The sequence below is a fragment of the Podarcis vaucheri genome (assembly GCF_965113315.1).
Source record: "Podarcis vaucheri genome assembly, chromosome: 17".
In the NCBI taxonomy this organism is placed as follows: domain Eukaryota; kingdom Metazoa; phylum Chordata; class Lepidosauria; order Squamata; family Lacertidae; genus Podarcis; species Podarcis vaucheri.
The window spans coordinates 35748431-35763645 of NC_138755.1; the positions used below are offsets into that span (position 1 = coordinate 35748431).

General features: G+C 46.8%; 1 protein-coding gene across 1 annotated transcript in view; it reads right to left on the reverse strand.

The window, feature by feature from the left end:
- The window catches only part of B4GALT1 (beta-1,4-galactosyltransferase 1), a 47889-nt gene extending 41540 nt beyond the window's left edge, over positions 1 to 6349 (reverse strand). Inside the window, exon 1 of the mRNA XM_082205126.1 lies at positions 5995 to 6349. Coding sequence (XP_082061252.1) covers positions 5995 to 6232 — 238 coding nt within the window. The 5' untranslated portion in view covers positions 6233 to 6349. The remainder of the gene's footprint in view (positions 1 to 5994) is intronic.
- Positions 6350 to 15215: the final 8866 nt, after the last annotated feature.

The following is a 15215-nucleotide window of genomic DNA, read 5'->3' on the forward strand; positions in this document are numbered from 1 at the left end:
AGTGAAACAATAAATCAGATTTCAACCAATAAAAGTGCACCATATCCCACAACAACATGGAGGGTTGGAATCAGATTCAGCCAAGGCTTACAAAGTCACAGCTGCTTCATCTTGAGCCACGAAAAGACCTGCAAAAGTTTCAGAACAAAACTATGTTCAAAACTTTTTGCTCCAGCGAGCAACCTGGCCACTGGCTGAAGTTTCTGAACCATCTTCAGAGGCAGCCCTATGTAGAACGCACTGCAGCAATCTAACCTAGAGGTTACCAGAGCATAGACAACAGTAGTTAGGCTATCTCCGTCCAGATAGGGGCATGGCTGGGCCACCAGCCAAACCTGATGGAAGGTGTTTGGTGCCACCGAGGCCACTAATAATAATAATAATAATAATAATAATAATAATAATAATAATAATTTATTTATACCCCGCCCATCTGGCTGGGCCTCCCCAGCCACTCTGGGCGGCTTCCATAAAAACCAAAAATACAATAAAATATCACACGTTAAAAACTTCCCTGAACAGGGCTGCCTTAAGATGTCTCCTGAATGTCAGGTAGTTATTTATTGCTTTGACATCTGCTGGAAGGGCGTTCCACAGGGCGGGCGCCACTACCGAGAAGGCCCTCTGCCTGGTTCCCTGTAGCTTTGCTTCTCACAATGAGGAAACCGCCAGAAGGCCCTCGGCGCTGGACCTCAGCGTCCGGGCAGAATGATGGGGGTGGAGATTCTCCTTCAGGTATACTGGACCGAGGCCGTTTAGGGCTTTAAAGGTCAGCACCAACACTTTGAATTGTGCTCAGAAATGTACTGGGAGCCAATGTAGGTCTTTCAAGACCGGTGTTATATGGTCTCAGCAGCCGCTCCCAGTCACCAGTCTAGCTGCCGCATTCTGGATTAGTTGTAGTTTCCGGGTCACCTTCAAAGGTAGCCCCACGTAGAGCGCATTGCAGTAGTCCAAGCGGGAGATGACCAGAGCATGCACCACTCTGGCGAGACAGTCCACGGGCAGGTAGGGTCTCAGCCTGCGTACCAGATGGAGCTGGTAAACAGCTGCCCTGGACACAGATTTGACCTGTGCCTCCATGGACAGCTGTGAGTCCAAAATGACTCCCAGGCTGTGCACCTGGTCCTTCAGGGGCACAGTTACCCCATTCAGGACCAGGGAATCCTCCACACCTGCCCGCCTCCTGTCCCCCAAAAACAGTACTTCTGTCTTGTCAGGATTCAACCTCAATCTGTCACCTGAGCCTCAAGTGACAGCAAAGGATCCAGGAGTATCCCCCAAGCGATGTACCTCGGTCCTGTATACCTGAAGGAGCGTCTCCACCCCCACACTGAGGTCCAGCGCCGAGGGCCTTCTGGCAGTTCCCTAGCTGCGACAAGTAAGGTTACAGGGAACCAGACAAAGGGCCTTCTCGGTAGTGGCGCCCACCCTGTGGAACACCCTCCCTTCAGATGTGAAGGAAATAAGTAGCTATCCTATCTTTAAAAGACATCTGAAGGCAGCCCTGTTCAGGGAAGTTTTTAATATTTAATGCTGTATTGTTTTTAATACCTGATTGGGAGCCGCCCAGAGTGGCTGGGGAAACTCAGCCAGATGGGTGGGGTATAAATAAATTATTATTATTATTATTATTATTATTATTATTATTATTATTATTACTACTACTACTACTACTACTACTACTACTATACCTGCTCCTTCAGAGGAAGTGTAACCCCATCAGGAGCAGGCAAACTCCCAGCCATCTGGTCTAGCAATCCACCCACTAACAGTGCCTCAGTTTTATCCGGATTGAGCTTCCGTTTGTTGGCTCTCATCCAATCCATTATTGAGGCAAGACCAGCACTTCCAGTGCCTCACCTGCGGACGTAAAGGAGAAGCAGAACTGTGTGTCATTGGCATATTGCTGACAATGTACTCCAAACCTCCAGATAACCCCACTCAGCAGTTTCGTATAGATATTAAATAGCACAGGGGATGAAACTGAACTCTGAGGAACCCCACTGAAGAACACTCCCCAGGCAACACCCTCTGGGTGTCACCCACCTCTAACCCAGACAGCTGCTCCAGAGAAATGCCATGGCCGATGGTATCGAAAGCTGGCGAGAGGTCAAGGAGAATTAACAGAGACGCATTTCCCCAGTCCCTCAGAGATCATTATACAGGTGGCGAAAGCAGTTTCTGTGCCAAAACCAGGCCTAAACCCTATTTGAAATGGTTGAGAAAATCTAGAATCCAGCACGGGGCTCTTGTTTCTTTTAATGTACAGTGGTACCTCGGGTTAAGAATTTAATTTGTTCTGGAGGTCCGTTCTTAACCTGAAACTGTTCTTAACCTGAGGTACCACTTTAGCTAATGGGGCCTCCCGCTGCGCGATTTCTATTCTCATCCTGAAGCAAAGTTCTTAACCTGAGGTACTATTTCTGGGTTAGCGGAGTCTGTAACCTGAAGAGTCTGTAACCCAAGATACCACTGTATACATTTCCTCCTCTCTCTCTTTTTAAAACAGTGTTTCTATCCTATTTGTATTGTATACATTTCCTCACACAGTATCTATCCTGTTCACATTGTAACTATGCATGGGACATTTTAAAAAAAGTAACTCTAAGCAAGGTGAGGCAACAAATTCAAGCACTTGCTAAGGAAAACACAGTTTCTGGGGTCAAGGGACAAATATTCAGCATGGACGATATCTGAAAACCTTACAAAATGACTGCTTAAAGAATAGCCTGCCCCCCCAATAAATCCTGGCTATGCCCATGGCTGGGACGCGGGTGGCGCTGTGGGTTAAACCACAGAGCCTAGGGCTTGCCTATCAGAAGGTTGGCGGTTCGAATCCCCGCGACGGAGTGAGCTCCCATTGCTCGGTCCCTGTTCCTGCCAACCTAGCAGTTCGAAAGCACATCAAGTGCAAGTAGATAAATAGGTACCGCTCCAGTGGAAAGGTAAATGGCGTTTCCGTGCGCTGCTCTGGTTCACCAGAAGCAGCTTAGTCATGCTGGCCACCTGACCCGGAAGCTGTACACTGGCTCCCTCGGCCAGTAAAGCGAGATGAGCGCCGCAACCCCAGAGTCATCTGCGACTGGACCTAATGGTCAGGGGTCCCTTTACCCTTATACCTATGCCCATGGCCTAGCTCAGTGACCTGATAAGAAAGCAAATGTTCTGCCCTATAGCAATCAGACCACTCATTTGATGAGCAGGGAGCTGTAATAGCTCCCTTTAAGCTGATCTGTACAGCTCAGCTGAGGAGGGTGAATGCAGGACCCAAACCAAAACCAGTTTGCCACCCTTGAGCTAAAGGAGCATCCAGGGCACATGCATGATGATCAGGGAAATATTCCACAGAAGTGAAAATACAGTGGTGCCCCGCAAAACGAATGCCTCGCAAGACGGAAAACTCGCTAGACGAAAGAGTTTTCCGTTTTGGAGGTGCTTCACAAAACGAATGTCCTATGGGCTTGCTTCGCAAGACGAAAATGTCTTGCGAGTTCCTGCGGGTTTTTCCCCCTCCCCCCTTTTTCTAAGCCGCTAAGCCGCTTATCAGCTGATCCGATCAGCCGATAAGCCGCTAAAAGCCGCTAATAGCGCTAATCCTCTAATCCGTCAATGGGCTTGCTTCGCAAGACGAAAAAACCGCTAGACGAAGAGAATCACAGAACGGATTCTTTTCGTCTTGCGAGGCACCACTGTAAATAGAAACAGCAAGGTGGATGTTAAAGATATTAGCAGGGCCATCTTACCCATAGGCTCTAGGGGTGCAGGGCACCCGGGCGCCGGGCTCTCAGGGGTGCCAGGCCAAGAGTCCAGGGCCCAAGAGTTCAGTCTGGGGAAGAGCCTGCCCCTTGGTCGGAGCGCCACAGCGGGCGGCTCTGTATCATGAGTTTGGGGGCAACTGAGCCAGTCAGACACTGAGGCGGCTGGCTGGCTCCGCCCTCCTGCGCGCCTGGGACTGGGCAACCTGGGGGGGGTGCAGGGTGGATCTTTGCATCCCAGCACCACATACGCTTAAGACGGCCCTGGATATTAGAACTGGAACAAATACCATTTGGACATGTACCTCCAAAACTGCAAACCTAACTCTGGCAATTCCGAGAAGCTTCTGGCTTGTTTTTCCTGAGACACCAGCATGCTCACCCATGACATGCACAGTGATGCTAGAGTGTGGCAATCACGCTTAAGATTAAAACTGAATGCAGAAATGTGGGCGGGTGAGAGCAAGAACATTACAGAATCATAGTTCCTGTTGCTGCTGCATAGGGATCATTTATTCGAAGGAAACATACCGTATTTTTTGCACCATAACACTCACTTTTTTCCTCCTAGAAAGTAAGGGGAAATGTCTGTGCGTGTTATGGAGGGAATGCCTATGGGTGGCATGCCTACGGATTTTCCTCCTCTAGAAACTACGTGCGTGTTATGGTCGGGTGCGTGTTATAGAGCGAAAAATACGGTATCCACTGGGCTAGCACGTCCCCTGAGTTGTTTGGCTTCTAAATGATGTCTAACAAACTATTCTGAGGAGGAGGAGGCTACAATGGTAGAAAGAAAATATGACTAGGTTATAAAATTATTGTACACAACTTCAGGGAGGCAGTTTATAAACCTGCAAAATTAATAATGAACAAAGCAAACTGTATGAATATGAAAGTATTGCAGGAAGTGTAGGTAGAGTTGCATGCTCACTGGCCCAGCCATGGAGCAGACTGAGGCCTGCATTTCTGCTGGTTCCTGGTTCAGCAGACGAGAGGCAGGGGGATATTATAGCAGTGCATACTAGCATGGCAATATGCCATACGCTGGACCACTTTTGGCACACTTGCTAAAGAGGTTCGCTCTCTTTCCAGTGGGAAAGATCCAGAACGTTACAGAAATGGAGATTGCTCACAGGGTTCAGTGGCGGGTCCAGAAAGCTGTCTACGCATAAAATTAAAAAGTTAAACCAGCGACACCTCTCTTTCTGTAAGGGGAGAGAACATGTTTGTCTAGGGGTGAGGACGAAGTGCCTCTTCAGCAACGTGGCACATGTGATTCATCCACTTATATTCCTTTCACAAACATTGTCAGAAGTTGCACTGTGGGGCTGTGAAGTTGCACTTCAGCAAGACAGATTTAGAGCTACCAAGAGCGACTCCGGAAAGGTGGGGGGGGGAGCTTTGAGGGAGGAAAGGGGAGGCTGTAGCAGAAGAGGAAGTTACAGTATGAGCAACAGCCCATTTCGAAGCACGCTTACTTCAGCCCAAGTCCCACTGAACTCAAAGGAGGTTCCCTGCGCGCAAGTGAGCAATGGCGCTAAGCAGCCACGCAGTCCGATCCTGTGCGTATTTACGCAGAGCTCCCGCTTAGCTCCGCTGGGCGCCCCCCCTCTCCCAAATAAGAGCGCAGACAGACTTTATGGGGTAAAAGATGCCCCTCCTCACCCGCTTTACAAGGGATACAAAAGCTATGGGGCATTGTGCTCCTCGGCACACCCACCCACCGCGTTTCATGTACTATTTAGCCCGACGAAGAACTCTGAAGAACTCAAAAGCTTGCTCGCTGTTTTTAGACGGTTGAGACCGAGCCCAGTTTGTGTAACAAGCCATACTAGGGAAGAAACTTGCGAACCCAGCGCGCTAGCTGTTTATTATCGGGGGAAAGTTCCGCTAGGTTTAATCCAAAGCAAAGAAAAAAAGGGATGGTATAAAAGTGAAAGGAGAGGCGCCCGCGAATCCGCGCCCGGGTTGAGAAGAGGCTTCCGAAAGAAGGACGGGCCGTCGAGGAGGCAGGAACAGGAAAGGGTGGGGGGGGGAGAAAGTGGGGGGCTGGGAGGAAGAGCCGGGGAAGCGCGTGGGGTTCAGGAGGAGAGAGGCTAAGGAGATGGAGGGGGGGGGACCCGCGACGGCAGCGTGGTGGGCACAGGGCCGTCGGGGCTGGCGATGGAGAGGGTGGGTGGGGGAAACACGAGGACGCCAGCTGGAGAGCGAGAGCTCGGCCGAGCCCGGGACTTACCCAGATGCGGAGAAGGCTCGGGGCAAGAGGCGTCCGGCTTGGAGGCGTTGGGCGCCGGGGCCGCGGGGTCCCTCCGGGAGGGCGCCGGGCCGCGGGGCGCCGCCGCTTCCAGGCTCCACTGGAAGCTGAGCGTGCTGCCGGCCAAGCAGTAGAAGACGACGGCCAGGAGGTGGAGGACGCAGAAGATGACCAGCAGGCGGCAAGCCTTCTGCAGCGAGGCGCCGGGCAGCTCCTTCATGGTGCGCGCCGTCAGTGCTGCTCCGAGCGCGGCATCCGAGGGCGCAGCATCGCGGCGCGCTCGGCAGGCCGGGGAAGCGACGGCACCGCTACAAAGGCGCCCAGGCGCTCCGCAGCCGCCTGCCTGCTGTCCTGCCCGGCGCGGAGGGGAGGGGAATTGTGATGTCAGGCTGGGACTCCGCCTTTCCCCGCGGCGGAGGGGCGGTGGCTCCGGTTGGGGAGCTCCTCCTCCTCCCGGTCCTCCCCCTGGAGGTAATGGGGCGGCGGGCAACCCCTGTCTTGGAGCCCTTGCTTTGCACAGCTTCCCGGAGGCTGCGAGGAGACCCCTCCGCCTCGCTCGCCCTGAAAGCAAACCCGCGTGGAACCTCCCTAAGCCGGCTGGCTGACTTTGGAGGATTCCTCCTCCCCCAATTATTTTATTAGTTTTCACAACATTATAAACAAACAAACAAACAAACAAACAAGCAAACACATAAGACAAACGAACATAAATCATACCCTTATTAAAAATTACACTTATTAACATTGTTAAGTGACTTCCTCGCTTCCCCTTGGTTGAATTTCATTGCATATCCTTTTAACGGTTTTCCAACTCACACTTCTTATAAAATTTAACTTAAACATTAACATCCTTAGATCTTCACGTTATGAAAGTAAACATATTAATTCATCACTTAACTTAAAATCCTAAGCCAATTAAGCATCTGCAAGCTGTTTTCAGTTAGTTCAACTTAACATATTTAACTAAGTAATCATTAAATTTAATCCAATCTTCCTGATACTCCTCCTCCTTCTGGTTGTGGACTCTTCCGGTTAGGTTGGCTAGCTCTGAAAAATCCATCATCTTCATCGGCCATTCTCCTATCATTGGTAATTCTAGGGTTATCCACTTTTTAGCTAACAAAATACGAGCAGCAGTTGTGGCATACAAAAATAATTTAACATCTTTCCACCAGTCAAGCTTGCAAAAATCTATCACTTGCCCAATAATAAATGTTGGAAATGTAAAGAAACTGAAGGTACATTCTTTCACCTTTGGTGGACGTGCCCAAGGATTAAGACTTTCTGGGAGATGATATATAATGAAATGAAAAAGGTATTTAAATATACCTTCTTGAAGAAACCAGAGGCCTTTCTCCTGGGCATGGTCGGCCAATTGGTGCCAAAGAAGGATAGAACTTTCTTTATGTATGCCACAACAGCAGCAAGAATACTTATCTCAAAGTATTGGAAGACACAAGATCTACCCACCTTGGAAGAATGGCAGATGAAGGTGATGGACTATATGGAACTGGCAGAAATGACTGGCAGAATCCGAGACCAGGGAGAAGAGTCGGTGGAAGAAAATTGGAAAAAGTTTAAAGACTATTTACAGAAATATTGTAAAATTAATGAATGTTAGAATGATGTTGGATAGAAACTAAGTGGTTTATAGCTGTAATGCTATAAGGGAATATGAGAAAATGGGCTATTAATAGGTAAAAATTCAATGTCACAATATTTTAAGATTGAAGACTAGGATAAATAAAGAGGGGAGGGATTTGCTGAACCAACAAACTGAACTGGAATACAGAAAAGGGAGGCGTGAGGAGGTCCGGGAAATAAGCAAATGAAAGATAAGTCATTGAAAGATTGAATTGTTTTTAACTATTTTTATTTTGCATTTTTCTTTTTTCTTTTTTTATTTTAGTAATATTTTGAAAATCTTAATAAATATCTTTTTTAAAAAAAACAAAAATAATTTAACATCTTTCTTGGGCAGACTTTGGAGGATTTGTTGCAGGGAAGGCTGCGTTCACGCAACCTATTCACGTGCTCTTCGTGTACACGCCTTCGCCCGGCTTATCTAGGGCGGCCCCTGGCGGCGACTTTGCGCGCGCGCCAGCAGGCAGATCCGGTGCCAAATCCTCGCGCACGTACGGGTTGCTGGCTTCTTGTTATGGGTTTGAGACAAGCATGTGCGAATGTGCACATTGCTCTGAACGAGGTGGGTAGACCAAGGCAGTTGTGTTCTCGGTTTTAGAACTGTGAACTGTAGGATGGAGGGCATCTTTTTGAATGTTGTTCCCGGTTAAGTAATGAGCATTCAAGCTCCATGCACGCAATAAGCCAGCACATCAGCGAGGGGACCTTTCTCGTTGGTGCCTTAGCTTTCTACCAGGAAGGACTTTAGTTTTTTAAGGGCAAGGCCTTCAGAGAGATGGCTGGCACCCAGGTGTCAGAAAATGAGTGGCAACACCTCAAATCTGTCATTGTTTCCTGCACCTCCAGTCATTACAATTTTAAGAATTTCATAGCTATCCTATGACAAACTAGTGCTTTTCAATGGAAAGGAAGCCAGTGTGGTGTAGTGGTTAAGAGCGGTAGACTTGTAATCTGGGAAACCAGGTTCGCGTCTCCGCTCCTCCACATGCAGCTGCTGGGTGACCTTGGGCCAGTCACACTTCTCTGAAGTCTATCAGCCCCACTCACCTCACAGAGCATTTGTTGTGGGGGAGGAAGGGAAAGGAGAATGTTAGCCGCTTTGAGACTCCTTTGGGTAGTGATAAAGCGGGATATCAAATCCAAACTCTTCATCTTCTTCTTCCTGTAATCTCTCAATTCCTGGAAATTGCACAATATTTCTGCATGTCATTATTGAACGGGCCTTTTTCTTTTCTAAACTTGTGTTTCTTAGTATCTTTGCATTCACTTACATAGATACCTTGTTAGTTTTATTTGCTAATTTCTTGTAACAAAATCTCTCAAGTGTCTTCTTTATTATCTCAATTCAAGGTCCCATGTTGTTGCTGTTCTCCCACCCAGTGGCGTAGCGTGGGGGGTGCAGGGGGGGCCGGCCGCACCGGGCGCAACATCTGGGGGTTAGGGTTAGGGGGCCCAAATCCATGGGTTAGGGGGCGCAAATTACTTGCCTTGCCCCGGGTGCTGACAACCCACGCTACACCACTGCTCCCACCTGCCTGCCTGCCCACCCTCCCATGAGTTCAGGCCAAAGGCTTATCTAGTCCAGCATTCTAGGCTCTGGCTGGTATTCAGAAGTACAGGAGAGACAAAAGCTCAGTTGGTTAGATCGTGGTGCTGATAACAACAAGGTTGCAGGTTCCATCCCCTTATGGGACAAATGCACATTCCTTCATTGCAGAGACTTAAGTGATCTTTGAGGTCCCTTCCAACTCTTTGATTCTATGAATTCTAAGACTTTAAAGGGAAAGTTGCAATGTATCCCCACCCCTTCCTGGATCCCTCTTCATCTAGCGCATGGGTAGGCAAACTAAGGCCTCCGGCCCAGTCGCCTTCTAAATCCAGCTCACGGATGGTCCGGGAATCAGCCTGTTTTTACATGAGTAGAATGTGTCCTTTTATTTAAAATGCATCTCTGGGTTATTTGTGGGGCATAGGAATTCATTCGTTTTTATTATTTTTTTCATAATATAGTCCAGCCCCCCACATAGTCTGAGGGACAGTGGACTGGCCCCCTGCTGAAAAAGTTTGCTGAACCCTCTGGTGCAAGGAGTGAAAAGCCACCTTCCAAAAAAACCTATCATAGGCTGTTTGGAAGTTGAGCAGGTCATTTTTTCTCCTCTTCCTCCACTGCATTGGAGGGGGCTGGACTAGATGACTCCCAGGTCCCTTCCAACTCTACAATTCTATGATTGGACATTCTGAGCATCCTGGAAGCTCACAGGCCCTTGTCAGTCCACTTCTTGATTTTATTTTTATTTACAACCATATATGTCTGGGTACCTTCAGAATTTTTTTTTTTTTTTTTAAATATAACCCTCTTTTGCTTCCAGTTCCAGTCACCCTTGTCCACCATTAGAGAGTTTTAGGATGACTCATGGTGCAATCCTATCCTCCGGGTGAACTGTCTCGTTGCAGCGTAGGATCAGAACAGTGTCACATTTAGGGCGGTGTGGGCAACTCCCCTGCATAGGGCACTGAGCTCAAAATTGAGAAGAGCCATAATTGAGAAGGTGCAGTTGGGGACGCCGAATTTTGGCCTTGCACAGGGTGCCATATTACGGAAGATGAACAAAGTCCACCCCAATCAGAACCAAAATCTCCCTGTGCCAGCGGATCACGGTGACACTAATGTAGCGAGGCCATTGTACCAGAGGCACAGTGCCGAAGCTCTTACGCAGTCTGTTTGACCTCCTCCTAAAATAAATTGGCAAGTAGCTGACACTGACACACACACACACACACACACACCGTTCTAGGAGGAGGAAGTTATGTGTCCAGGGTAACGGGGAGCAAAGCATTTGGGTTTATTGCAGAGAGTAGCCCCTATATTTGTTGGCTCAGCAAGTTCATGTTTGAGCTTTTAAAGACCTCTTGTCCAGAGATTCAGAGCCAGAGATTTGTTAATTTTTAACTTGTCAAGAAGTCCTGGAGCTTCATCTCTTGTCAATACTATTCTCCTAAGCTCTTCAGACTCCTTTACTGAAAATGTCGGTTCAAGCCCAAGTATTTGCAGCGGTGAGTGACGCAGAGGATAAATTCAGCTGCAACTCATTTTTCTTAGAAGACGGCTATGCAGATTGTGAGTTCCGTTCCAAATACATCTGCTTTTAAAGCAGCTGAATCTGGGTTGCAGCTGAACTTTGAAAAACAAGATTATGCATGGCAAAGTGTTCCAACAAACAAAGACTGTGGTCTAAGCTCAGGTATTTTAATCAGTCACACCTTATTTTCTGGGGTAGCTTTAGAAATTAGGTGTAATTAATGCACAGGAGTTGACTGACCAGACCGCCCAGATTCTCCCAGGTTCTTCATTTCCTGCAGAGAATGTGAGATGGGTGGGGTATTGCACCTTTGAATGGCATAAAATGGAAGAAAGCTCAGTTCACACCCTATTGAACTAATGGCATTTCCAGATGACCTGTTTATTGAGAGTTTATCCTAATTTGTTTGCAAAGAAGTTAGATAATGTTGCATCAAAACAATTCCCCCCTCCATCCTTTTTAGTCACTTTTCTTCTTGCAAAAAAAAGTCTGGAGGTTTTTTGTGGGGGGGAGGCAAAGTAGGTTTGTGGCACAATCTAAATTGAATCCTACTCCAGAATAGCAGCAAACTGGACGTGCCCCAAATGAACAATTTAAACTGACATATGGTGCAGGAACACTACACACAGGTGAGTTTCCTGAATAATTAAAAAAAATCATTTTAAGCAGGGATTATATTGCGCAGGCCAGAGGAAGAATGAAGCATTTGGTGGCCAAGGACCACCTAGGGACACGGCTTGTTGAAGCAGCCTGGACAGAAAGCTGCTTACAGAAGCAGCCTGGACAGAAAGTCTACTCTAGGAGTATATAAAGGGCCAGGCAAGAGCACCTCTAGTCATCACATACAGCTCCCAAGTTAAAACAGTACAACGCATCATCAGAGATCTACAACCTCTCCTGGACAATGACAGTTCTCTTTCTCAAGCTCTGGGAGGAAGACCTTTCATTGCCTACAGACAGCCACCCAATCTTAAACAACTCCTAACCCACAATAATACTACAACCAGACTTAACAAGGACACTGGCACCAGAGCCTGCAATAAACCCAGATGCCAACTTTGCTGCCACATACACCCGGACAACACCATTACTGGCCCCAACAACATCACACATACCATCTCGGGACTATTCAATTGCTCATCGTCTAACATTGTGTATGCCATCAAATGCCAACAGTGTCCTTCAGCTCTCTATATTGGACAAACAGGCCAAACCTTACGCCAAAGAATAAACAGACATAAATCTGACATCAAGAATCACAAAACAGAGAAACCAGTAGGAGAACACTTCAATCTCCCAGGACATTCTATACAAGATCTCAAAGTAGCTGTTTTACTACAAAGGAATTTCAGAAATAGACTGGAAAGAGAAGCTGCTGAATTGCAACTCATTACCAAACTTAAAACCATGGAGAGACCTGGTTTGAACAAAGACATTGGATTCTTATCCCATTATACATGACTAAGCCATTTCTCACCTTCTCACCCCTTGCCTTTTCCTGTAAGACCTATTACAGTCGTTAAGAGTCGTCAACAGGCTCATCTCAGCTATCTGCCAATCTCCCATTCCCACCACCCTTCTGAGTAATACCCCTCCCCACCTTCTCACTATATAGAAGGATCTGGCAACTTCTGTTTCAGTGTATCTGAAGAAGTGTGCATGCACACGAAAGCTCATACCAAGAACTAACTTAGTTGGTCTTTAAGGTGCTACTGGAAGGAATTTTCTTATTTTGACTATGGCAGACCAACACGGCTACCTATCTGTAACTCAAACTGTTGTGTTAGCAGCACCAAAGTGACCTCTCTGGGGCGCAAGCCTGAGCAGTCTGTATGGAGGTCCTGGGCTTCGCTGATGTGGTCCAAAGGAAAGCAGAGCAATACGTTTGGCACCAGCTTGGCAGCTGGAGTTGCAAGAAGGAGATGTACAAGGTGCCTTCCAACATCTTAGGGACTCCACTTGGGATTTGTGTAGGGTTTACTCCTTAGCTTTTTCTTCTCCCGAAGATATCTCCAAAGGCAATGGGCGTTTAGGATTCCTTCTCCTAGGTGGGCTACCTTCCCAGGTTGACAATCCCCATCTGCCTCTCACTTCCCTCTATGGCACGTGCAGAAACTGCCTTCTTGACCGTTGGACCCACTATTGGTCTTGTCCGCTCAATCCATCAGTGCCTGTCTTCAAATGCAGGCCAAGTCCCTAACTCATGGAGGGTTTGAGATCCATCGGCTTCCCTCACCTGGTTTAGCTGGCCAGTCAAAACCATTTCCTAGGGTGTGGACTGTCATATCCTGACAGTTTCTAGGAGCCATGGATGAGAGCTGGGTGCAGGATGGGGACCAACGGTGGACAAACTACCCCTTAAACAGCACAACATGTCCCGTAACACTCCATATACCTCACTTATGCATATAGATAATAAAAACAGGCAGGTATAAAAGCAAACACTAAACTACTGCTACGTAATCCAACAAGGAATACAAATCTTGTAAAGTTCCCAAGTAATGTATATGGGTCTGTATGGTCTCGTACCTTCTTATACCAATAATGATACCATAGTCATTTCCAAACCAGAAAAAAGACATCATATTTCAGCAGCAACTTTAAGCTCACATCCCATCCATGCAACCCAGCAGAACGTAAGGCAGTCTTTGCCCAGCCACCTGGCCTGCAAATGTTCTGGGCCACAGCTCTCATCTGTCCCAGCAAGCACAGCTGGGCTGGCCACCAGGTTAGCAGATGCCTGGCAGAAGTCATCCATGAAGTATGACTGTGTACCTAATTCCAAAGAATCTGCAGACAAAGGCTAGCAGCGCTTCCTGAACTAATTATATATGTGTCCATTGCAATGACATGGTACAATCATCTTTGTACACAATCTGACAGATTCAATCACTAAAGTATTGTCCATTAAGCAGAGTCTGTATTATCTTGATTCTAATGAATCACAGTCTCTGTTTTGCCTCTGGGGAAATATCATTTTATAAAATTGTTGTTAATGTGTGCACACACCCTGACACACAGCGAAGTTCTCCAGATTGTGGTCTCCTTCCCGTGGCCTGTAGAAATTGAGTCTATGAGTGGGGTCTGTTGGAGTGTTCGCTAAAAGGTGATGCCTCTTTCACAACAGGGATGCGGGTGGCGCTGTGGGTTAAAGCACAGAGCCTAGGGCTTTGCTGATCAGAAGGTCAGTGGTTCGAATCCCCGCGACTGGGTGAGCTCCTGTTGCTCGGTCCCTGCTCCTGCCAACCTAGCAGTTTGAAAGCATGCCAGTGCAAGTAGATAAATAGGTACTGCTCTGGCGGGAAGGTAAACAGCGTTTCCGTGTGCAGCTCTGGTTCGCCAGAAGCAGCTTAGTCATGCTGGACACATGACCCGGAAGCTGTACGCCGGCTCCCTTGGCCAGTAAATCAAGATGAGCGCCACAACACCAGAGTCATCCGCAACTGGACCTAACAGTCAAGGGTCCCTTTACCTATTTCACAACAAATGAGTACAGTAGGCAAGAGACCATTCAGGAATGTATTATGTATGTGTGAGTGTAATTATTATTATTGTTGCTGCTGTTGTTACTGTTGTTGTTATTAAATTTGTATACTGCCCTTCATCTGAAGATTTCGGGGAGGTTCACAGCATAAAAATACAAAATAAGAACACAAAATATATAAGAAGAACAAGAACAAAACAAACCCATAACCCAATCCCACGAGAGGTCTCTCACAGGTGGTGTGAGAATAAGATTTTACAAATCCATACAAACACCCCTACTCTCATCTGTGAAATGTTGGGAGATGGATAAAGCATCATGGGAGCATGTTATTTGTTTTTGTTTTTAAATCTTCCTGAGGCAGCTAGTGGGGGGAGAACGTGGGGCCATGTCGAAAGTGGCCCAGAATTGCAAGCAAAGTGTGAACTCTGAGAGCAACAATTACCCGGAAGGAAATTTCAGCTCCCAGGCAACAGCAGTTTAGTGTGTGTGTGTGTGTGTGTGTGTGTGTGTGTGTGTGTGTGTGTATATAAAATTAGGTTTTAACAATAGAAAAATTCAGAAAAATACAAAGACAAAGAAAATACAAAGTTACAAAATACAAAAATACGAACATTAAACATGAAAAAAGAAAAAACACATATAAGAAAAAAGCAAAAATTCCCTCTTTCTTAATTTCTCATCTTTAGTTAACTTGTTTTCCTGACTTCCTCACGTCTCCCGTTCTTGTATCCCTTTTAAAAATTAATTCAGCAAATTCATGTCCTATTAGTTTATCTGTTATTAATCCAATCTTACATTTTACAGCAGTTTAGTATAAGGAAGGGATGCTATATAATAAAATGCAAATAAATTTTGAGGCCGCTTCTTCCTTTGCCCTGTGCTTCAAGTCTGAGGCAGACATATATGATGACAGTTCTTTTGCAAGAATAAAATGTAATTTGCTTTGAGGGTGGTGTTTTTTGTTTTTACAATCAAGTGGTAATAAATGTTAT